The following is a 25,374-nucleotide window of genomic DNA, read 5'->3' as shown; positions in this document are numbered from 1 at the left end:
CTTTCAAAAAAGTACTTGCTGTTTTTTCTCAGACCAAAGAGGTCAGTTTTACCATTTCTGCGAATTCTGACAATTTCACCATCCATTCCTCCATTGTAGGAATGTCAGTGTTCTTCCACCGCCATGCACACAATACTCTTACTGCAGTCACCATCTACAAAATCAATTTCCCATGAGTCTTTTCTAGTTCATTGTCCATAAGTCCCGATAAAAAGAATTCTGGTTTCTTCACAATATTAACCTTCAAAACTCTCTGCATCACGGTATGTATTTTGATAGCAACGTTTTGAAAGGCACCTAAGTGTCTGAGGGCTCTCCTGCAACCTTGGGCTTCAGCATCTCCAGTTCTGGTCAGCTTTGATTAGGAGCTGCTCTCAGACTGCTTAATCTAGAACACAAAGTTGCTGGAATTTCGGTTTGCAAATTGTTTGCTCTGATAATGAGTTACATTAGATTGGACCACTACCTGTCCGAGATGGTATGAGGACTTCTGTCTTGGGCAGGGACTAGAAGATCTCCAAGGTCCCTTCCAACCCTATGATTCTATTATTCTAGATTCTATGATTATTGTCATTCCCCCATCATGAAATTAAAATCAAGAAGGGGAAAAAAGGCTTGCCTTGCTCATTGGCTTATAGACCGAGTAACTATTTTGAATGGAAAAACTAAAAAGTTGTGAAGAAAGGGTAGAGGACAAAGGTTCGAGAACCAAACAAATCAACAGCTGATTGTTGTTCATCTCCGTTTCCAAGCAGGGTCCAAAAAAAGTCTTGGTCCTAAACAGATCTAGATACCAAAATCGAACAATGCAATGGTGAAAAGTTGGAAGTCACAGAACCCAAATGCTAGTAAACAGCCATGACAGCTGTCTGAGAAAGGAAGGAGAAAAGCGGAATCAGAAGAGACAGCTTTGACAAGTTGCTGGAAGAGGTCTAAGCAAGGCCATACCTTCACCATTACAGTAGTAGAACGGATGGAAAGAATGGTTAGGAATTAATCTATTTACATATTCTGCATCTAACCAGAGAAGAATGTAAATGGCAGATAAGAAATCAATCTATGTCTATGGGGGAGGGGGAAGGGACAATTTAAAGAATCCTCCAGGTACAAATGAACTGCTTCTTGCAGAGGAGAACACATCTCTACACGACTTAAGTCTTGAAGAGGGAGGGAGGGAGGGAGGGACAACTGCCTGACCCAAGATCCTCTGTAGCCTTCAGGTCATTCTTGACTCCTGACAACTGCTAAGACAAGTTCCTGTATTGTAGTTTTCTGGACAAGATTTTTGGAAGTGGTTTGCCCTTGCCTTTTTCTTCCAAGGGCTGAAAGGGAGGAACTGGGCTAAAGTCCCCCAACTTCATGCCTAAGAACTTGGAGTCTCCCAGTTTCTAGTCTGGTGCCTTAAACCACTTCACCAAACTATCTCCTTTCTTGGTGCCTTCAAGTCCATTTTGACTCCTCGTGACTACATGAATATGGACCACATGGAGTTCCTTTAGTTTTCTTGATATATTTTTGGAAGTGGTTTGCCCATGCCTTCTTCTTCCTGGGGCTGAGAGAGAGGACCTGGCCTAAAGTCCCCCAACTGCCTTTTGTTGCCCAAGGCAGGACTAGATACTCACAGCCTTCCAGTTTCTAGCCCAGTGCCTTAAACCACGATGCCCAACTGGCTCTCTTCACTCTGTACAACCCAAAACCCAGAGGATACTTGAGCGTAAAAGGCTGGGATTTCCCCCCACCCGAAACTGGTAGCTGACCCCCTCCAAAAACAGATTCTGCAGGAAGAGTGCTGAGAGCCGGTGGTGAAGGCAACACGGGCCATGTGGCAAGGGGAGTGCAATTTCCACAACACGTCTCCTTGACTCTCAGGGTTCTTTGCAGCCTGCTGAGCTCTGCTAGGACCTTGCCATTTCATACATTTAATTTTCACTCTGCCAGGTTCCCTTCTTGGGAAAATCTCTCTTTGAAGAGGAAATCAGGTCCTGCTTTAAGGGAGGGAGCGTTTCCAAGAAGCAGCTAAAGGAGAGACGCGGCGTGTTTGCAGCTCTGTCAGTCCACAGAGCCACATCACTCTTAGCAGCTGTCGCTGGGTTTTTCTAAAAATGCCTCCAGCAGAAGCCTCAACTGCCATTTTCAAGGGGGAGAAAGATTGTGTTACTTTTGTGCGGAGACGGAATATGAACTCCATATTCCATCGCTTGTGTGCTCCTTCCCCATCACCATTTATATGCCAGGCCTTTTTCACAGTCTTCTGGCCTCGGTGTCTCATGGACCACACCAGATGAAGAAAAGTTAGCGTAAAGAAAATGTGCGAAGAATGATTTCGAGAGACTGAAAACCGTTTTTCTGGGGAGGAAAGGCGTGGCAGGAAGAGTACCGCTTCTATGACTTTTATGACCATCTGAGCAGAAATGCCAGCCCCCTTTTCAGGCTCTTGCCCTTTAGCGCCATCATGGCAAAGGGCTGATGGGGCTTGTAGTCCAGCAGAGGCTCGAATAGCAGCATGTAAATTCAAGGAGCAAGCAGTTGGCCCAAACCGAGCAATGCCGGGAGAAGGACTGTATTTATTAAGTTTAAATGCATTACCGTGAGTGCTCTCTGGGTAATTCATTTCCCCATTAAAAATGAAGTCTTAAAATGTATCATTTGGCAGCTGTTTTTGGAAGGGCACCCCTGGCAGATATACCCCACAAGCCATAGGTCTGTCCACCCACCCTGTTGCATTAAGAGTCTTGGCATTAACAACCTGGTCATTCCTGAGCTTCTGTGCATGGATGCCCACGGAGGCTCAGCCTTTCAGAGCTGCTCCGACGTGGGAATTTCATCAAAAGCACCTTTCTTCGCTTTGGAAGCATTGTGGCATAGCATGAAGCTTCTATTCCCCAGTCAAACATTGAACAAGGTTGCCAAGACAGACGACCAAGAGTTAGAATTCTGTACTGTATTCACAATGCACATTGATCTACACCAGTGTTGTGCAAACTTGGCCACTTTAAGATGAGTGGACTTCAACTCCCAGAATTCCCCAGCCAGCTTAAAGTGGCCAAGTTTGGACAACACTGATCTACACATTTCCACTTCCAAATTCCTGGGTTTTCAGGAGATGGGGACTAGCACTGATGGTTTAGGGAAAGGTAAAGACCCCCTCAAGTCAAACACAATGCCTGGAGACCACCTGAAAACCAACCCAGCGGTTTCTGGACAGTGTGGCGAAAATGATTTGCCACTGCATTCTCCCAATTTTCAATTTTCTCAATCCGGGGGTTTCCTGGTGGTCTCCCATCCGAGTACGGCGCTGAGCAAGAAGTTGGATTTGGTGGACGAAAGGCATCTTCCCAGTCCTATGATTTTCTACTCATCCACCCCAATGCTATGAACTTTCCAAAGTCTAGAGAAGAACAGGTGGTGGAGTAGATTTTTTTTCCCGTTTTTACAATAAAGCAAAACAAACAGGAAAGGCCTGAGTTTACAGTCACAGCACTCAGAGATTATAAAAATTATTTGTTTCGTGCTTGGAAGTTATGGAACCAACAGTATGTTATGTAAGGTCCTTTCCAGGGAGACAATTACTTGGATGGGAGACCATTTAGAAATCCACAGAGAACCATCTTTGAGATTCATTATGGGAAAGGGAAAAAAAAGGGGGGTAATATAAGACAATCAATAAGCCAGACTTATGGTCTATAATACTCATCTGGACAACTTCTCAGTGAGCAACTGGGACAAACTGCAAAGTTACAGTTGGGCTTACAAACCTGGTTGTTCCCCAGTCAATTCTGCTTTTTTTTCATTCTCTATCACGCTCTTCTCCTGTATGTCCCTCCAGTAGATGGACTACATCTCCAAGAATTCACAGCCAACATGGCCTTTGGAGCCCAACTCCTAGCAGGACATCCCACCGCGCCCTTCCCAAAGCAGTCAGCAGCTTGCCAGTCTTGAAAAAAATGGGAACAAGATGTGTAAAACCCACACACACACACCCCTGGTATATGCCAGAAGTTGGAAATTCAGCCCAAATGCCCTCCAGACAATGGCACTTATCCCATCTAATTAGCTGATTTCTCAGCCATTATTGCCAGCGCTGCTGGTTAAATAGATGTCTAAAAGCATTTGGAAATAGCAGCAGTGATCTGCCAAGGATAACAGAAAAACATAAAATCGGAATTAGCCCCTGGATCAAGAAGGCAACAACTTGGGCGCCTCCATTGCCTACACGGCCAGCCTTTTCCCGAATCCCCAAAAGACACACATAATTGCTCTTTATGATCTAGTGGGGTTGTCTCCTGATGCCGAAACCCCACTTATTTAAACTCAAGGAGGACTTTCCCCATAGTTTTGAGGGGAAGGGAGAAGCAGGAAGGGAAGTAGGAAGGATTTGGGGCAGGATAAGGCAGCCCCAGGCAGACTGCGTTGCAGTAGTCTAGCTGTGGCGAAACTAACAGGGCTGGGTGAATATTCAATCTGGAGATCCATTCAGAAGGGGATTTGAATGATCTGCCTGAGCCAGGCAGCCAAATCAATTTGTTCATCACCCATCAAAGGTTGTAGAAGAAGAACATCCCATTGTGTTTCCCATTCAACCGTCACTGGCAATATTTGTCAGCCCCGCTAGGTAGACCAGACCAGAAAATCCACTGCACTGGAAGGCTAGAACTATTTTGATTGAAATTGGCTATAACAGCAGCATCTTGCAAGCCTGATTGTGTTGTACCTCCTCCCCTTCCTATCCCCATGTGAATGAGGGAGGTGTCTGTCTCGGTCACTTCCGAATGTTATCTGATTTTTCTGGACTTCAAAATGCTTCAGACCCTTTTGGCTAGGGGACAATTCCTGCATATTTAATCAAGGTCATCTTCTTTACTTTCTGCCGTATGTGATGAATTGTTTTGTTACCTATGAAAGGCAACACCCGCAAAATGTGTAACATCTTCAAGCTAGCACAGAGCACCCCGTGGAATTCATGTGCCTGGAAATGCCACCATCTGCCACAAAAATGGTGCCCAAAGTGTTTTTTCCCCCCCATTATTCTTCTAGCGTGAACTCCTGCTTCTGAAAGCCATATACTTGCTCTACAGATGGTCAGTCCTCTTAATTATAGATGTGTCCTATCCATTTTCCCCCAACATATTAGCAGATTTCTTGTCTCCTGCCTTGAAAACAGCTTTCTCATTACCACCTGCCCTGGCGTACTGGTTGATGCGAAATGCAGAAGTCCAAATGTCACCCAACGATGATGAATTGGCCTCTTCCTCTTTGCAAAGATGCTTTCCCAGTCCTTCTCAGCCAGAAGGCCCAGCACCCCTTCAGATCACCTCTGCAGAAACTTTAAGATCTTCCAACCTGCCACCAACATCTGCAATTCCAAACAGCATTGCTTTTCAGACCCTCAGCCTCAGCAGGCACAGGGTGAGAGATATTCACACCTCTTTTTTGGAGAGGGGAAAAAAGAGAGTGAGAAAACAAATCCTATGAAAATGTGTTCAATCGAATACCTGTCTTGACATGCCACCAAATCAAGCAGCAGCCCACGAGACCTTCTTAATTTGTCCCCCAGCCAACAGCTGGGGGACACATTCTTCCATCTCTCCCGATCAAGACGGAAATGACAATTTTAAGAACTTCTGCCTACAGTTTTTCTTCTTTTCTTTTCCCTTCCTACAGGTTGGATCCTCAAACAAAGCCCTTGGAGCCATCACGCAAATGGGTTTGGATCGGATTGGATCAAAAGTCATTTCAACGAGATGGGTGGTGACAAATTTGGCCAATGAAATAAAAAATAAAAGTGTTGGGTGAACCCATATTTGGAAGGTTTCTGCAGGATGTTTTCTGTAAGAGTGGGGAATCTGTGATTTCTAGAGGACACTGAATAGCAAAATAGGATAACGATTCTCTTTAAGTGCCCAGGAGTTGGTCAGTCAGTTGTCTCTTTTTTCCTTTATGAAAAGCATCAGCCATATTGCCACGCTAACCATGACTTAGCACTATACGTGAACATGATAGGAAACTTTTTTTTAAAAAATCTTAATCTGGTTGCAGCGTTTAGGAGTTCTAGGGAAAGAGAAAGGAGATACAACATCTGTTGCCTTCTGCTTTAAGGCATTGCAGACAATCACGCCCAGGAATGGAACTGCAGCAGAATCAGAAAATGCCCTTGCCAGGGGAAAGTTTATTATGACAATCCTTCTCTGCTCATCACAGTTCATGACGCATGCAGCGCCCCAGCGCAAGAGTGAACAAAGTGGGAGCATGACAGAAAGGGCAGCTGAGGGTGACCCCAATGAGCATCAATTGATACGCTGCTGAATCTTTAATAGGTGGGCAGGATGAGTAAACTTGCCATGTCGCTAAGGTAGCAAGTTCGCGGCTCTCTGCAGAATATCTTATGGGCTTCACAAAACTGTAAGGAGAAACCTGGCTTAGCTGTGACTCCTCCAGGCAGGCAGAATTGCTGCAGGGGACTAAAATAGTGGCCAGCTATTTTAGGGAGGGTCTTGTCTGTGACACTTACTCGGGTTACAGTTCTGCCCCGGACTCAGATTTCTTTTATCTGACTGTTGTCTTGATTGCGGCTCTTCCTCCTGTTCCTCAAGGTTATTCCTTCTTCCCATTACACAGAATCTTTCAAGTCTGAATGCGCAATCTTTATCCCTATGAATCCGACGGGCATTTGCCTCAGCTGCTTCTGAATATTATTTTGCTGCCTAGGACTTAAGGACTGCTTCAGCCCTCTTTGCCTTGGCAACAGTTCTTGCATATTTCTGTCAAAATCATCTCTCTTACTCTCTACAGTATCTTCACCAAGGACTCCTTATGAATTGTACTTCTGCATCACACCAGACTGAGCTGCATCTTTGGGACTCTGCCAGGACTCCTCTAAAGCTGATACTATTGCCTTGGGATTCCCTTATTGGCATTTCAATGAATGCTGAATGATCAATGATGTTAACAGTAAAATGCTCTAGAGCACCACTGTGTTATCCAGGGGTCATTGCAGGCAATTGCTGTAGGGCCTTCAGGCACTCATTGAAATCTTATGACTGCCATCATCACCCCAATCTTCTCCTGGCAGATCTTATCCTTTTCAGTGGAGAATCAGAAGAGGAAAACAGAAAGGCTGTCTGCCAACTTGGGTTCCATGCCTAGGAAGCCATGCTGGTTAGACCTGGAGATACCCCATCAGCACCGTCCCATCAACACGTCATCCGTGCTCCTACTCATTAAGGAAAGGATTCTTTCAGAAAGTAGATCTAAAGGAGACTTCCTTTGGAGTATTGCTGTTTTACCAAAGCCAGTTCCTCACTTCAGCCTAACAATGGCTCCAGACTTTTTCCTCGTCTGGCAAGCAAAAGTTAGGGTCTTCTCTGACTGATTAGGGGAGAAAACAAGCATGTTAGAAGATGCACCTAGGCTACAGCAGCGTTTCTCAACCTTGGTAGCTTTAAGAAGTGTGGACTTCAATGCCCAGAATTCCCCAGCCAGCATGGGGAATTCTGGGCATTGATGTCCACACTTCTTAAAGCCACTGAGGTTGAGAAACATTGTGCTACAGGTTCTTGGTGCCACCTTCCTGATATCTCCTATGGTGGATGCTCCACCTTTTTGATAAGACCAAGGAGCTCTCCAACAAGCAAGGTGCTGAACTTTCAAGGGGGCTGTTTGGCCAAAGAGCAACACAAGAGTGACATTGGAATCGACTCCCATGTAGCAACTGAAATGTTTTTCAACCATTACATCCCTTCTTGGAACATCAGCTGCCACCTGTCCTAGAACAGGTTTCCATTGTATAATTTCACCTTCAGAATACAGTCGGGAGAAAGAAGGGCTCATATTTTCAGGCAACCAGTGTTCCTTCTGATCTGAGCTTCCAGAACCTTCACTATTACCCCATATTGGCTCTTGGCTGGGAGAGTGTGACTGGTCTGGTCATCCAGTGAGCTTCTGTGGTTGAGGGGATTAGAACCTGGGTTTCCCCACTCCCAGTCCACTGCACCACACTGGCCCTCTACAAAGATCTAAGGAAATTAAATTGGGTACCTACAGAATCCATACAAAAAGAGGAGGAGGACAGAGATGCAAAATTGAGGACATTTGTCTCTTTTCGTAAACAACAGACCAGGACTCTCGTCTATCCTCTCCCATTTTATCCACAGAACAAGAAGAAGTGTGTTAGGCTGAGAAACAACATCTGTTGTGAGATCATCCCAATTCAATCCCATCCTCAAACTATTACACCACGCTGTTCACTTCACCAACAATTTGGACTCACAAGTGACATTTCAGGAGAGGAGACATTTCAGGTGTCCCAGTAAACAAGAAAGCTCATGGCAGTGCCATGAAGCAGATGTTGTAACAAATGCCACCATCAAGAGTACATGCCTTCGGTACTTTCTTTAAAACGCACACACACACAAACTACACACACACACACACACACAAAACCCCACAGAAACCTCCACTCAGATCTCCTCCTCCCTTAACAAAATATATTTATATGGTTCTAGATTTGTTTTGCCATCAGTGGCAAAAATGGATGGTCCAGTGGTCCATCAGTCTAGAGGGATATGGCACAACGGAGGTGCAGCAGACTTGGACAGGTGGCATAGATAGACTGTTCAACCGGTTGCTATCACAACAATCACAATTTTTCTCCAGTGGCCTTGGCAACCATCATTCCATAATCTGCTCAAAAGGGAACAAAGATGTGGAAATAACCAAGCTCCAGATGTAGCCATCCCCCAAAGCCCAAAAGAGCCTGGGCTTTTGAGCTACATTTTCTGGCAAAACAGATTACCATCCCAGGGTGAAGGAGACCTTGGATCATCCCTTCACCGAACACACACACACACATCAACCCACCACACACAAGTGCAGAAAGCCTTGTTCAACAAACCACAGCAAAATGAAGCTAGCATCTTTCCTATCCTTGTCCAGATTGATGAGTCAACCTGGCATGGGAATTCAGACAAAGAAATACGCTGCAGATCTGAAGGGAGATGGTGCCCAGATCATAGCAAGCCAGAAAGTGATCTCTTTGGTTTTAGCGTACTTTGCCATGATAAACCCAGCTGCTGCGATTTGCAGACACTGGCTTATGGCTTAGCAGGGTGTGTGACTCCCACCAAAGGTGGTTTATTCAACAGAACATGGTTAAATCACTGCACAACATGACAGATGAATCCAAGCAAAATAGCAGCAGAGAATGAAACCCAAAAGCCATGACTCGTATTCATACAGCAATAAAACATCACCAAAGAATGACAGATTCACTGCATGGACTAAACAGCACGTGGTTGCCAGCAAGAATGTTCAGGCAGAAATGCTGCAACCCTTTCAAATCTCTCCTTGTTACAGCTCAAATCCTGCTTACTTCACTCCCCTTCTTGAGCAAAAGCTGAGATTCTAATTATGCCATTTTTTATAGCCAATACCATACCATATACCTGGCATAGAATCATAGACCTGGAAGGGACCTCAAATGGTTGTTTGCCTCATTTCCTTTGCTCAGCCAAGAAACCACGTTGAGATGTCACCATCAGCCTTGAGTTTCAAGATCTGATCATACCGGCTATCTACAGCCTTACTTTCCCCCTTCTTGTAAACATTCACTTTTCATTACATCGGGATGATAAGCTAAACCCAGCCATCTTTGACTTAATCATTAGGGCTAATCAATATCTCTGCATCTTCAAGACTTCGTTTTGTGGGGAATGACAGTGTTTCCTCCTCCTCCTGTCAACTTGCATTTTCTACAGTAAAAAATCAGTGATGAGAACGTTCATCCAAATCTCAATTGCTTTGCCACAGGACCTTCTCAGACCTTGTACCCTGAACTTTTTTTGCTTCTGTTGGGCAGGGAAGGAACTTCAAGGAAACTTGGTTCTTTCCTCTTTTTTTACATACAAACTTCAAATCTCGTAATACTTTGATCTGGAAACCAGAGATGATCCTCATTTAAAAACATTGGAAATGAATAATTCATCTCCGTTTTCCCTAATTTATACTCATACATGTTCTCATGGGGGGAAAGTCCCAAAGACTCTTAAATTCACCTCTTTAATGTGATTTTCATTAAAGAGAGCAAGTGTTTCCAGGCAGAAGGTATTTTTGCTATCCAGCTTTCCTTCACCACGAGAGTCACCCCCTAGCTCGCTTCTATGTTTATGGTGGGATCCGCTACCTGCAGATTCCAGCATGAAGTGTGTTTATCAATAGGAATCCAAGGGTATTAAACTACATACTTCAAAAGTACAAAACTGGAGTCTCTTTTTTTGAATGACAGCCCATGATTTTTCCCCCCCTCTTCTCTCTTTTTATCCTCAGAACGACAATGAGAATCACGCTCAGCAACTGTTTGGAGATCATCCCAAGAGACTTTTCCAGGTGAGTAGGGATCACACCATGTTCATTTTCTTTCTCACATTGTGTTTATTTGCTGGATGTCCCCAAGGTCCAAAAACATGCCAAATTGACAATTTGGTCTGTCCTAGAAGTTGAACTGCATGTATTCCATTGCCAAATATTTTCAGCCAATGAGAGATCCTCTTGCTGTCCCCCCCTTCCCCAAACAGAGAACACAAGGACCATCTGGATGTAGACTTTTAAAGACTTGTTTTGAAAGGCAGCTGTTCATGAGGAATCCAGGTAACAAAGCCTCCAGAGATGTGTTTGTAGAGGTGGTATTGAAAAAAGCAAACCTGCTGATGGTTCTAGAGAATGACTGGATTCCTTCTGGCCCTTGCCAACTCTTGAAGACAAAGACACTGAAGCCTAGACACTGAAGTCAGCAGAACAGATTGCTGAGACTGACGTCTTGAGAAGGAAGTTGCACGTTGCAAAACTGGGCTGAAAAAAGCAACCCCTCTGCCAGAAGAGATTTAGAAGTGCCTGTGGAAGATCTGCTGCAGAAAATTTAACTATCAACCAAGACGCAGATGGATGCCCACTTCACCCCATCTCCCCTCCATTTGCCCTCCAGGCACAGCTCTTGAAGGAAGCAGATGCAATAGACCAGTGGGGTGGTGGGGTTCACATGTTTGCCCTAAGCCCCGGGTTGTTAGATGAACCACTGAGTAAATTCTTCTACCATACTGTAATAGGTTTGGAGTTTTCTGAAGGTTGCACACATGCCCTAGCCCTAGCCCTAGGGATTTGGGATTTGCAGCTCTGGGTTCATGCAATTCACTATGCCATCAATCATGGTTTGCCAATCACAATAGCTAGGTGCACATGTTGCATTAATCTAGTGTGCACAGCACAGTCTGTGACTTGGAATACAAACACTTCCTATACTCATTTATTCTTCGACTTTGAAACAGAGGAGTTAGCCAAAAGTAATTCAGGAATGGATTTAACACCCCACCGTGACTTAACTATCCATCTGCATGTTTGAACGAACCAGAAACCCCTGCTCCCATTTAGCTACAAGGATTGGAAGGCTAACGGCTTCTAATGCTTCTGCTTGAATTCCACAAGCCAACTATGGGCTAATTGGCACCAGAATCTGCACACAATGGGCCAAAACACCAGGCTACCTGAGAGTCCATGTTGTGTTGCTGGACAAAAAAATTCAGTAACGTAACAGCCAGCAAGCTGTTTTCCCAGATGGCAAACATCAGCTCCGTGCTCTGGTGAGATCTGCAGAAACTCACCAAATCCCACCTCACTGCAGCGGTTTCAGGGACGAGCAGGAAGTAAGTCCAGTCCAAACTGAGATTGGATGGCTGCCCTGTGAAATATGGCCTTTCGTGAGGGATGCGTTACAGTAGAAACGTTGGCAGACCTCCATCCCCGGTTCCTTGCCTCCAAGCTCCCTCTAGCAAACCTCACGGAGAGTAATTGAGTTTAACTACCCGTCAGAATCTGATTGGGTATCTTTGAAATAGCAAAATGACCAGCGGAGAAAACACCTCGCATTCTGAAGTTGGCTTCAAAATCAGGTTGGCCTTGTCACCTGAAGGCTCTTCCCGTGTCCCCGAAGTAGGGTTAGGCATTCAGATGAGATTTCTGGGCTCCCCCCCAGCCCACCCTTTGCCCAATTTACTTCTCTTGCATCAAACCTTGGCTCCAAACCTCAGGCTTAAATCGCAGCCTATCGTTTAAGCTTGACTTGGTCATCTTATTTGGAAGAAACCCTTGATGCTAGCAAACAGCATGACTCATTGAAGAAACAGGAGACGTTTCTGTGGTATCACAAGGCAAGAGAGAGGGGACAAAGAACGGGAGATCGGGAATGGCTATATTACTCAAGGTATGATTCTCCTCTCTGTTGTTAACCAAAACAAAAGTCTGTATGATTTGGGGGGAGTGGGAATTCGGTGCCTCTAAGGAACACATCGACACAGCCGCACTGTGAGGGCAGCCTAGTTCAAAGAACAATGGAAAGTTCATCTGTTTGAAAAGACACAATTTTCACAGAGCGCTTAGAAAGAAGAGAGATAAACACCAGAAATCTGAAAGCCGGGTGGGGGAAGACAACTGTATTACAAAGCGTAAATCTCTTAGTAGGTCAACCCACTTAATTATTACACCACCGGTTGACTCTCGTTCCAGATAAAGAGAATGCATTTTTTACAGATACGTCTCCGCGAGGGTTTGCTACCTACAGAAGCGCACAGCACACACGTTTGCCATTAAGCGTTGCATTCCATATTCTCTTCCAAGTTTCCACAGATGCAAAAGACATCGTTGCTTGTTTTTGCCAACAAGATTTGTGCAGCTGTTAGCAGCTGAAAAAAGCTACAGCGGTGCCTATTTTACACACTCACTAACCCCTCCCTCCCTCCCTCCCTCCCAAATTAAAGGGCCCCGTTGTTTTTCATACGTCCAGGGAGTCCCCAGGTTGTAGATGACCCGTAGTTAAGAATGGAGCCTATTGCAGCAAAATTCGAGTTAAATACAGTGATTTGAATTAAATGCACAATGGTTTGAGTCCATTACACATTACTACCCATACAGCATTATACAATAATACTGTTCCAGCTTACGTACAAATTCAACTTAAGGACAGACCTTGGGAACGGAACTTGTTCTTAAACTGAGGACTATCTGTCTTGTGAATGCCTCATGCAAAGCCACCCCACCATTTCTTTACACCAGTGTTTCTCAAACCTGGCAGCTTTAAGATGTGTGGACTTCAACTCCCAGAATTTTAACTTCTGGAATGCTGGGAGTTGAAGTCCATCCAACTTAAAGTTCACCAGCAAGCTGGCTGGGGAATTCTGAGAGGTGAAGTCCACACATCTTAACGTTGCCAAGTTTGAGAAACTCTGCTTTACATGATTAGCTTCAATGCTTCCAAAAATGAGCAGAAGTCTTTCCTACCTCTTCCCCAACTCCAGCATACAATCTGAAGCATGGTGGTAACATGATTGTCGCTCATCCTGAAATTCACCACTATTTAGTTCATGATTGCATTCCAACACAACCCTAAACCTCAGTTCCACATCTTTTGTTTGGAAACACTGGCCCTGTTTTTAAATTAACCACTTTAGCATGCCATCTAAGACGAAAGTCTTCTTAACTACAACTGGAGAAAACAATCTAGAAACAAACTATGTTTTAAAACTGGTTCCTGTCCAGGAGTAACTCTAGATTTGCTAAGTCCACGTGATTTCTCTGGCGGTGTTGTGGGAATTTTGCCATGGGTACAGCATCAGGCATTTACTGGATTAAGGACATCCCATTCCCCCCCCCCCGATTTCAGCCTCTGTTTCACCTTGTTCTGCCATCCATCCATTTATGTATTCAATTTATAGGCCACGCTATAATCTGTGCAACTCTGGGTGGCTTACAGGGTACAGTAGTAAAAATAATAGCTGGATCATTCCTGTTGCCCGAGAAGTAGGAACGATACATCCAAGGTGAGTTTAAATCCTATTGACTTCACAGTCACACCTGTATTTTTTTCGGCAAGAGGACAGAACTGGTTTGGTGCAGCCTTCCCCTGGGAAGAATTTTTCCTCATCTTTCCAATCGAGACTGGGATCCATCCAAGTCCTGACCAGGTCCAATCCTGCTTAGCTTTTTCAAGATCAGCAGCCAGATGAACCCAACTCAACAGAGCTACCACCCCAGACCAGAATCTAACATCAGCAGCTCAGGTTAACCCATAATTTGAGCAACAATTTGCCACCAGTTGAAAGAGAAAGCCAGAAAAAGCTTGCCAGGTTGAAGGAATCATTGCAAACAAGCCAAGCTACCTATTGTAGAGGCTAGAGAAAAAAACATATGCCCTTTCTCAAGCGTCACATCGTGGCTACACCTCCCGTGATGAAACGTAGAAAGCTTCTTCTCTCCAAATGTGGCTTATGCAGCAAACGTACTACACTAAGCAAGCCATTGTATCATTCATTCCGTTTAGTTCAGTGTGCTGAGACATCCCACCGCTGCAATGTGCAAACCATAATTCATGGCTAAGTCTAATGTCTGAACCCAGCAATTGTGGGGTTTTTTTCAGTGAATTGCAGCTGAGCCAAGGATGGCTCTGAGCAAGGCGTGAACCCAACCAGGAGGTTACTCAGCCTTTCTCCCATCAGGTGGGAGCAGGCAAAGGCTGGGGAAAGAGGGTGCTTACAGGTGGAGAGAAAACACAATCTGATTTAAAAGAATGCAGTTTCCAGGGGAACCCTATGCCTGTTTACTCAGCACTAAAAGAGGCACAGTCATCAAGTCGCCCAGGCTGTAAACAACCCTAATTTATAAAAGCAAAATATAATTGAGAAAAAAAAAAAGAGCAGGGAATTAGTTTGAATTTTGCTTCAGGCCACTTTTAAGAAGTTGTTCCAGCAATTGAGGAAGGGGTGGGGCGCAAGGGGGAGAAGCAAATGAAAAAGAGAAGAGAGGGCTTTAACCCTTCATTGAATCCTAGAATGATAGAGTTAGAAGGGGCATCGAGGTCATCCAATCCAACCCCGTGTTCCATGCAGGGGGATCCAGTCCACCGTGCTGCAACACTAAAAGAGCCTCAGCCTTCCCCCTTGTTAAACTACTGCTCTTTTTTCCATGTTTTGCTTTTAGTTCAATTCACCCTAGTTAACCCAATTCATTCTGAATTCCTAAATATAAAAATCAACTTAATGGTTAGTCAAGAACGTTCCTTCTCGGCTCAAGAGGAGAGGGGGGTGGCTTGTACCCCAACTGTCTTCGGTTGACATTCAATTTCTTGCAGCCCAAACTCAGAAGAATCCTACTGAAATCCCCAAATATAATTCAAAGTGAGTTCATGCTTCATTCTTCCCAGCCTCCCAATATTACAACTGAAATGTTTCAAGGGCCTCGGGTTGCTGATTTACCCTACAAGATTCCATTCCAAAGTAGGGTCTCTTCGGGAGAAAGAACACAGTCCCTATGCAGTAATTTCGCACTACCAAAAGCAAAAGCTGCTGTTATAATTCTCTGGGACTTCCCACTCCTTCCTATCCATTATTGCTAGCTTCCCCAAAACAAAGCCTTTTTTATTCATCCAAAAGGGTTTATTGCTTCAGCTGAGAGCTACTTAATACAGCAGTGATCAGAGAAGGACATTTATCTGGTTTGTTTTTTAATGCAATTTCCCCCAAAGATGCCTCTGCTTTAGTTGATGGCTGCATTCCACAAGAGCCTTATCTGTTTATGACCTTTCCAGCTTCTGCAGAGCGCAGTTGCTCGGATTTCCCAAACCGATACCAGATTTGTGCTGGTCCACTTTTGGTGACGCAGTTTTAAAACATGCAGGCAAAGATGCATGCTTTAGGGAGAAGGGCCCTGGCTGAAAAAGGCACTGTTTTCCCCCCACCAATGCCGAAAACTATTTTGCTTCGGGGAAAAGTGCTTGCAGAAATGAACAGCTGTTTGAAGGAAAGTACCCATAGATATGCATCTTTGGAAATCTTAGAAAAGGGTTATGCTGAGTTTAGCAAAAGGGCTGTGAAGGAAAGGTGAGTTTAACACATGTTTAAATCCAAAGGTCCTACAGGATCCTATTTGGAAGAGGACCCCTTGCATCTCTTACTGTGATGGAGTGTGAGGGTGGCCTTGGAAGATGGGGGAAAGAGATGCTGCCTAGGAACAATCAGATAAGAGAGGGCATAGCCCACAGCTGCATAATGGGTGGAGAAAGAAAATCAGAAAGGATCCACCCTAACTACTCAGGCAGTAAGCAGGGAGGGCGGAAGATTTGTACTTTCAGACTTGTAAGATGCTGTTAACATAGCCTTTTAATAAAGTAGAATTAGTTCATCTGGTCATGTTTCCTGTCTGGTTTACCTGGGAGGGCGGACACTTCCCCATCAGTTGAGATCTGTAACAGTAACTAAAAGATAACATCTGATGGTGTGTTGTATAAGGATAATCCCACTAAATTCACTGGAGGCCACTTCTGAAGAACAGATTGTGCTTTTCAACCCCCCCCCCCATTAAATTATTGTATGAGCCTAGCTAACTGTGGTCTTCTCCAAACCAGGGCTAAACCAAACACAAACCCACTTGCAAAGCTGGTAGTGCATTATTACACGTATTTGCTCTGAAAATAAATGTCTTGTATCTAGTGAAGCTGAGATCACCAGCTGTGTTCGCACAAGGGGTTTAGTTCGGGGATTCAGTTAACAAATTGGCTGGATGCACCTCCCAAGATTAAAACTACAAAAGCATTGGAAGTTTGATGAATGCAGATACACTAGATTGTCAACCGGATAAGCGTGTTGTCTGAACTCAGCCAGAAAGTCTGCACAGGATGGTAATCATCATTCTACTTGGCTGTATATTATCCTAAGGGAATCAGGGTAAAATCTATACCATCACTGGTTTCATTTGTAGGAGAGTCCCTTCCTTCCTTCCTTCCTTCCTTCCTTCCTTCCTTCCTTCCTTCCTTCCTTCCTTCCTTCTCTGTATCCCTCCCTCCCTTTTCCTTTTTTCTTTCCTTCTTTCTCTTCTTCCTTCCTTTGTCTCTTCTTCCTTCCTTTCTTTCTGTCTTCCTCCCTTTCTTTGTATTTCTCTTCTTCCTTCCTTCTTTCTCTGTATCCCTCTTCTTCCTTCCTTCTTTCCTCCCCCCTCCCTTCCTTCTTCTTTCTTTCCATCATACTCTGCTTAAGAGTGAGAGTTGAAAACCTATTTAAAGCTCCTCTTCTTCAGCTCCCACCTTAATTCACAGCGCCTTGATACGATGCAACAGAAGTCACTTTAACGGCCCCTAGAGGGCTGCAAAAGCCAGGTTTACATTTTCATAAAATAAAACAGAGGGTAGCCAAACTATACCTGAGCACTAAGCTGGCTCTGCGTCTTAAGCCAGACAAGGATGGCAGAAAAGCCCCCTGAACGCTTCCTCAGCCTACTTCTCCCAGCTCCAAAAGAACCGAGATAATCCCAATTTCAAATGAACTAATTAGAAGGTAGCATTTCTAAAAGAGCTTTTCATCCAACAGCGATTCATTGTCCTTCTTCCTTTTTATTTGGTTATTTCTAAACCTCTTAAGGGCTGGGGGTCAACACGAGGGCAAACCCAATCATGCTGGCTTGTGCTTTGGCTGAAACAGCATGTCTGGTTTATATTCTGGGCTAAACCATTCATGTGGCCTGCTTGGTGCTGACTTAATAGGAGGTGTGAACCTAGTTACTATGGCTGGTCAGCTGATGGGACAGGTTAATCCAGCCAATAGATAGATAGATAAATATAAAAGACAGACAGAATTAGTGTGATAGTTTAACCCAGCTGATATGTGGAAAAGAGAGAGTCAGTCCTCTGAACTCAGTTGACCTAGTTTTCAAGACCTTCCAGAAGTGTGGTATTAAAATTCCCATTCTCCCCAACCATGATGGGGTTTGTAATCACCCATATCTGTAGAGATATCTGGTTGGGGAAGGTTTCTCTGGTTAGATCCTACACTGAGTAGTGGATGGACTAGGTGAACTCTGAACTATCTTCCAACTTAATGAATCTGTGATTCTCATTTCACATAGCTGAGAAATAATTAATGGCCTAAGTCATCCACTAACTGGGAATAAAACACTGCACTGAGCCATCTTTTGTTTTAACCTCAGTTTGCTACATGACTCACAAGCAGCTGAGTTCACACATCATGCCAAGCTTGTCTTCCCAAACCTTGATGCCTTCCAGAGGTGTGGAGTTCATCCCTCCCAGAATTCCCAGGAATAGTTAAGCCAGCTAAGGAATTCTGGGGATTGAAGTCTTCATAATTGCGAGATGGCCCAGGTAGGGGAAGCAATAAACCATTTTAAGCCACAACGTCTGGAGGCTCTGAGTTTGACCTGCAATCCTAGACATGGGATTACAAGGAACCAAGTTTCACCAAACATTATTGGACATATTTCTGAATACATCTATATAGAAGTAGACTGAATCAGATTAAATCTGCGTCTATACTGTTTTTTAACCCACATATGCGTATAAACATACTTAATACATTTATACAACAGAGGGATGATCAAACAGAATCTTCAGGCAGGTGCCCAGTCAAGAGTGGGGCACAAAGGCAGAAAGATGACATTCCTACATATTAAAGGAAATGAATTAGTCACCCTTAAGGACTATAAACAGAGTCAGTCTGGTGTAGTAGTTAAAGGCACTAGACTAGAAGGTAGGAGACTGTGAATTCTAGTCCCACCTTAAGCACAAAAGCCAAGTGGATGACCTTGGGCTCTCTGAGCCCTGGGAAGAAGAAGGCCAGGGCAAACCACTTCCAAATATGTTGCCAAAAAACCTGTGTGGACTTGTCCATGTAGTCACAAGGCTTCAAAACTGATTTGAAGGCATCGAAACAAGGATCCAGACTGGTGTAGTGATCAAAGGCACTGGACTAGAAGCCAGGAGACCGTGAGTTCTAATCCTGCCTTAGGCATAAAGCCAGTTGGGTGACCTTGGGCCACTCTCTCTCTCTCAGCTCTAGGAAGATGACAGTGGCAACCCACTTCCCAAAATCTTGCCAAGAAAGCTGCATGAATCAAGACTGATTTGGAGCAGAGTGGGGTGGGAGTTGGGAACCTATAAAATAGTTGAGTCTAAATTGTCTTGGAGCAAACCTACAACCCCAACAGACCCAATTACAAGGGACTGAGCACTATAATGGAAGGACTGACTCTGGAAAAAAGCTGACTCTTCTACTTACCAGTTGGGTCGTTCCTATCAGCAAACTCACCTCCCAAACCCTTGAGAATATTGCAGGCATCAAGGCAACACCAAATGGATGAAGGCAGCATTTTCAGTAGCACCAATGACCATTTATTTTTGAACATCATCACCAGTTCTCTGCTATCAACCCATCCATGAACCTCCCCAGTGACAAGAGCAACAGTTATAAGTGAGCCTCAATTTTTTATTGCTTAAGGAAATGACATTCATCTATCCCTTTTCAACCTGCAGGGCAGCCCACCCCAAATGATTTCCAACACACCGGGCAACCATGGATAAAATTCGGGCCCTGAAGGAGGAGGCAGAGAGAAACAGGGTGATACAGAGTAATAACATACAAGCGAAACCATCTGGGTTTGCATCTAACCAGAAGTTTTTTTTTTTAAACCAACTACATCAGGAGGAGGAGGAGGAGGCAAAGATGGAGAGAGGGAAAGTTTGACCTGTTTCCCTCTGTTTTCTGCTCTATAAAAGAAGTTTCCTTTCTGAATCTGGCATCTGAATTGAGAGGTAATCTCTTAATGATACCAATGTGGATTACCTTCTAGATAAAAGTACCAGCTGCAGAAGTAGAGACCTCCAGGGAGCGCTAAGGAGCAGTCCTCTCTTAGGGACTGCTCAAGAGATGACTGCTACCAATCTATTAAATAAGATGGAACTGCAGAATAATCCCCATTCAATATGGGTTCCTCAGAAGGATTGAAAGTTTTAAAAGAATAGAACAATCCACTCAGCTTGGTGCTATCTACTCCAAAATTGAAGAACTCATGGTCTTCCAGATGTTGCTGAATAACAACCTCTAGTACACAGGATGGTCAACACTGAAGAAGGCTAGGAAATGAGTTAGCAACCTCTGGAGGTCCACACATTCTCCATGCCCCTAAGGATTCCATTCAACTGGCTAGCAGAAGACATTCTCAACCTAGCTAGCTCAAGAAGTTGGGAACTCTGTAGGCAACCACACTGAGACGGTTCCTTTTCTCTGGAACATGTTTTTGTTTGGGAATTGAAATGTTCAGTATAAGAGAAAATTATGACCATTTCCATTAATCCGATCATTTGGGCAACCTTTACCATAGTACTTCATTACAGCTTCAAACTATCATGTCCTCAAGCCCATCAGAAACAGTGACTTGTTCCACAGTCAAAGTATCTCAATTTGCACCAGCCACAGAAGTTCCCTACACATCACCATTGGAGCAGAAATGGTCAACCAGGGAAAATGCTTCCTTTCTTCTCATCTGGGGCCTGACAGATTTTGAGGAACATGGCAAGATGGAGGAATCCTTCATTAAACATGTTCCTCAGAGCTGCTAAAAGATCAGCCTTCCCTTACAGGTTTTCACTATCAGCAACCTCTGTCTACACCTCTAGAAAAACAATCCAATCCAGAACTGTAGAATCCATGAACGGAAAAGGACAAATGGTCAAAAACAGATGCAAAAGAAATCCAAACATGGGTAAATTCAGCAGTCCTAGGAATATCAAAGTTGGCCACTCCTGAGCTAGAGAACAGACCTTGCTCTTTCTGGAGGACAGAATATCATACTGACCACCATTTCAACCAGCAGTGGAAACCGAGTGTCAGCAATGCCCTCAAATAGCTTTTGTTGCCCCCAAAAAGCCACCATGCAGCTCTACAGAAAGGGTTTCCAACTATAAAGCAAACACGGTTGGGCTGGAAAAAACAGGATCCCACAGCCACACAGCTCAGGAGTCAGGAACTGCCGTGTCCTGTTTTCCATCTGAGCCATTTTGTATGTTAGTTTGAGAGATCCATCTCTCTCCTTCACACAGAGCATCCTCTTCTCTACAGAAGGTTGCAGTTGTTTTAGTAACATGGGTAGGATGAGATAGACGGCTGAAGGTGAGAACTATCTCTAGTTACCAGAGAAGGGAGAAAACCTGGATTCTTTCAGAGGAAAAGCCCTTTTCTTCGATACAAGAGAAAGCGTGTGTATGTGCACAAGGGAGCGCCCTTGAGAACATACAAGCTATCAAAACCTGCTACTATTAACTCAAAGAATCACAAGGAATGTAAGACCTAAGATTCCCCCCCCCCCCCGCCAATGAGGAAATGCGAATGCTAAGAAAAGTTGAGTTTCCCTTGAAGTAAAGGAATGGGAAGTGGGTGGACAATGCTAAAAGCTACGGAGCTCCCTTCTCCAACCTCAGAGCCTCCACCAGGTGAGGATGGCTTCTCCGGAAGAAGAAAGAAGTCCCCCGCGTTCAACAGGGCTCCTTCAACTCCTAGAGAGATCAGGATCCTCTGTTGAGGATTGAACTTAGTGAGACTTCCTTACCCGAGCACCCACCGGTCTCAAAACATAGGAGGAGAGAAATGCAAGAAGGCAATTCCATGCCTTGGACATCAAGGCACTGATCTCCAGGCTAAGATGCCCCCAAGCCCAACTGCAAGGCAACATGTCCCCCCCCCGGCTCTGCCAGACTACCACCGGCTCGGCTCTGCCAACCAGCTTCCTTCCCCCCTCCCGAAAGAAATGACCCCCTCCCTCAAGCCCAGAAGAAAGGAAAGCGACTTCTCCTTGATCTGCTGACCGCTGGTAGCCAGGGGAGGAATGGAATCACCGGCTTCTTATGTTCACGTTCAAAGGGGAAAAGACCAGGACATCCAAGAATCCTCCCCCCCCCCCCCACAGGGAGCCCCTCCGGCACTGGCGGGACCACGGCGCCCATCACCCCCTGCCATGCCGGCTGGGGATGATGGCGGCGGCAGCGGCGTCCTGGCCCGGCTGTGCGGACCGGCGGATCGGATGCCCGGTTTCTCAAGCCGTTCCCTTCCCACCGAAGACCTCTTCGCATCTCTTCACCCGGAGCTCCCCCCCCCCCCGGAAAAAGAAAGACCAACGATCGGAAGGGCTCCACTTACAACTCCCCGCGCAATCTCCTCGGCGGTGGGGGTCGGGGCGGCCAGGGTCCGCCGCGTCGCCAGGCAAAAGGCGAGCATCAGAAACATCTCCTGGGGGGGCACACACTGCCGGGGCCAACAGCTGCCCAACATCCCTTTAGTCTTCTGCCGCCGCCGCCGCCGCCGCCGCCTGCAGCCGCGGAGCCGCCGAGCAGGGCTGCTGAGGACGCCGGGCGCCGCCGGCGATCCGCAAGGGGGAAGAGGCGGAGGGCGACATCCGCGCTTCAGCGCTGCCGGGCTGGGGCTGGCGGCGGGGACTGTCGCGGGGGGAAAGCCGCTCCCCGCGCAGCGGCAGCAGCAGCAGCCGCCCCTCCAGCCCGCGTCGCCAAGCCGAGGGGCTCGGGGGGCGCAGCGGCAGGCGCTTCCGGGCCGGAGCCGGGAGGCCTGCGGGGCCGGGGCGGGGGCGGGGGGGGGGACGGCGGCGGAAGTCTGCCAGAAGAAGGACCGGCTGAGATCCGAAGGCGGGCGACGGCGACGGCTGCGGCTCCAACTTTTCTCGCGCAACCGGTGCGCCCGGCAGCCGGGCGGGCAGCGCCCCGCAAGCGCTCGGGCGCTCCCCGAAGAGTCCCCGCGAAGAATTCCCGCAGACGAGACGGATCCCGGCTCTCGCCGCCTCGCTCCGGAGGGCGCCTGGCGGGGGGCGACCCGCAGCCCCGGCTCGGGCTCGGGCTCGCTCGGCTCGGCGTCGCGCTCCAGCAGCTGCCCGAAGGGGCGCCGGCGCCACCCAGCAAAACACCGAGGCGCCGCCGCCGCCGCCGCCGCCGCCGGACTCTGAAGGCAGCGCAGCTCCGGCCGCGGTAGTCCTTCGCCCGCGGAGGAGAAGCCAGGCGAAGGAGGGCGGAGCGGGCGGGGCGGAGGCGGCGCCGTCGCGGGCCGGGCAGGCCGGAGGGGGCGCTGCCGAGCGAGGACGCGCGCTCCGGGCTCGGGCACGGGGCTCCCTCCCGCGCGCCCAGACGCAGCGCCGCGGCGAGCGGAGCTGGAGGGCTCCGCGCGCCCGGGTGCGGGTTGCGCCTCTGCGGGGTGGGGGTTGGGGCGCAGAGGGCAGGAGGCCGGAGTGGGGGGAGCCCTGCGAGATCGGGGCTGCGTCGGGAAGGGGGCCAAAGAGACGCCCCAAGAGCCGCAGGGCGCAGCCCGTCCCTGGCTTTGGGTGATGGGGCGAGGATGCGGCTGGTCCTGTCCCGACTTGGCGCGCTAGAGCGCTCCCTTTCCGCTGAAAGAGGCTCCGCTTCAACGGAGCGGGTCGAAGGGGCGCTATTCTTTCCTTCACGGTTCCCACATCATCATCATCATCATCATCATTCAGGGGGATGTTATTACTCGGAGACAGCGCAAAACCACCCAACTCATTCTCCCTGGGGTCTTGCAAAAGACGAGGCAAACAATAACAATTCACACACACACACACAACACGCACACCCCTGCAGAGAAAGCTAAATAGCCATTTTTAAGAGTTTAACCAGCCATTAAAATGCAGCTTTTCAGAACGACGACGACAAAGGGAGCAAACAAAAGGTTGACCTGGGTTGCCAGGAAAATGGCCCCAATTCTTGCAGTTATTCATTTGGTTAACGAAACAACTATGCCAGGGTGACAGTGGGGATGTGACCACCGTGAAATTTTGCTTGTCGTTTTCAGAATTGTTGGATGTAGGAAACCTGGGTGAGTCCTGTGAGAGAAGGAGCTACATACATCTGATAAATAAATCAATGATGGCATTTGATGAGGGATGTTCGGATAGTGGGTTTTAAGCCTTCGGTGGGGAACTAGTGAGTTGGTCTGGATCTTGTGTGTGTGTCTCTCTGTGTGCGCGCGCACATGTAGAGGGCTTGCTTTAGCCCTTTGATCCATTGTGTTCCCACAACAGGGCAGTGACTGACAGGCGCCACATTTTAAACCTGGTTAATCTGAGTTTAGCTTTTGGGGCTGAGTATGTGAGGTGAACCCAGGCCTTCCGGTGAGTTGAGAGGTTGAGCTGTTGGGCCAACCTGGAACCTGAGTTCATTCAGAAACCAGATTAAGAGGACATGGTGTGAAAGGAACCGCTGCTTTCGGGGCGGAAACAGCCTTTGAACAGGAGTTTTTCTAATGTCAGCTCAGCCTCCTGTTTGCTACCCTATATCTACAGTGACCATATGTTCTTTATTATAAAGGACAGTTCTTTCTATCAGAAAACTGTCCGTTAATGAGTTTATTTTTCAGAAACTCTCTTTTTATGTCCTCATATTTTTATGAGAATATGCCTTTGGGTGAAGTTTTTCTTGGTTTTGCTTTTGAATTTTCCTTGGTGAAGCAAAGTCATAAACATAAACATTTTTTTTTTTTTGATCCTTATGAACCTCTTTCAGATTTGTCCCTTTTTCAGGTTCGCTCTTCATTTTTTCCAAGAAAATATGGCCACCGTAACTATATCGCTTCTCAGTTTATCTTCGGCAGAAGTCTGGGGCACTTTTCCCCGCAAACCAATGTTATTAAAAGGCAGAAGCTTTCGTGAGATGTAGCTGCCAGCCTGATTTTTTTTGCTACCATAAACTAAAAAGTGGTTTCCTCTTACAATGTCTTCGATTTATCTTCTTTTTTCTCAGACACGCAACCAAACACCTGGTGGGCTTTCTAATTTTCCATGCTCCTGACAAAAGGCACAAACAGGAGGAAATTGGCTTCTCCCCCCTCTCCAAAACTGTATTAATGTAGGCCTTTGCTATGGAGTTTCACCACTACTGTCCTTCCTCTGGAAAATCCACATTGTTCTCTCTGATTCTCAACCTCACAAACTTTTTTGCTCTGTCTCTACCTATTCTCTCCCCTTCTTCTGCTACTAATCTTTCATTTATAACCGTGTGATTTAATTTGCTAACACATCTTGGGATGCAAGAAGCCGGGGATGGAAATCCTGCTGAATTGCATTAAATGGGAAGAACATAAATTTTTGCACAGAATTATATTAGCATTTGCTTGTTGCTCAGTTATACATGCGGGGAGACTGAAGGCTGGTCTTCACAAACTTCTGTTATGGTCAATGGAAGAAGTCTTAAAAGGAAGTAGACTGACTGTTGGGGAGCTCATTGAAAAGCAAAGCAGAAAAAATACTCTTATTATGTTTGGGGTTCTTGATTTCAGATTAGAAACAACATTTTTTTCTCAGCCTTTCAACGAAGGATGGAGAACCTTGGCCGTGCAGACCAACTGCAGACCATTATTGGAGCACACATGACTGTGGGCTTTGTTTTAGTCATCCTGAGATAGTTTAACCAGGATAAAAGATAGTGTTAGGGGTGGGGCTTAATGGAGAAGCAAAGTTAAAGCTCCACCCCCTCTAAATTCCGCT

General features: G+C 46.3%; 1 protein-coding gene across 1 annotated transcript in view; it reads right to left on the bottom strand.

Moving 5' to 3' along the window:
• The window catches only part of MMP17 (matrix metallopeptidase 17), a 60,534-nt gene extending 37,731 nt beyond the window's left edge, over positions 1–22,803 (bottom strand). Inside the window, exon 1 of the mRNA XM_088135303.1 lies at positions 22,011–22,803. Coding sequence (XP_087991429.1) covers positions 22,011–22,142 — 132 coding nt within the window. The 5' untranslated portion in view covers positions 22,143–22,803. The remainder of the gene's footprint in view (positions 1–22,010) is intronic.
• Positions 22,804–25,374: the final 2,571 nt, after the last annotated feature.

The sequence above is a fragment of the Python bivittatus genome, unplaced genomic scaffold (genome assembly GCF_059951505.1).
Source record: "Python bivittatus isolate LINGU-HERP-01145 unplaced genomic scaffold, Pbiv_v1 ctg000100_np1212, whole genome shotgun sequence".
Classification (NCBI taxonomy): domain Eukaryota; kingdom Metazoa; phylum Chordata; class Lepidosauria; order Squamata; family Pythonidae; genus Python; species Python bivittatus.
This window is presented reverse-complemented; position numbering and strand designations above follow the sequence as displayed.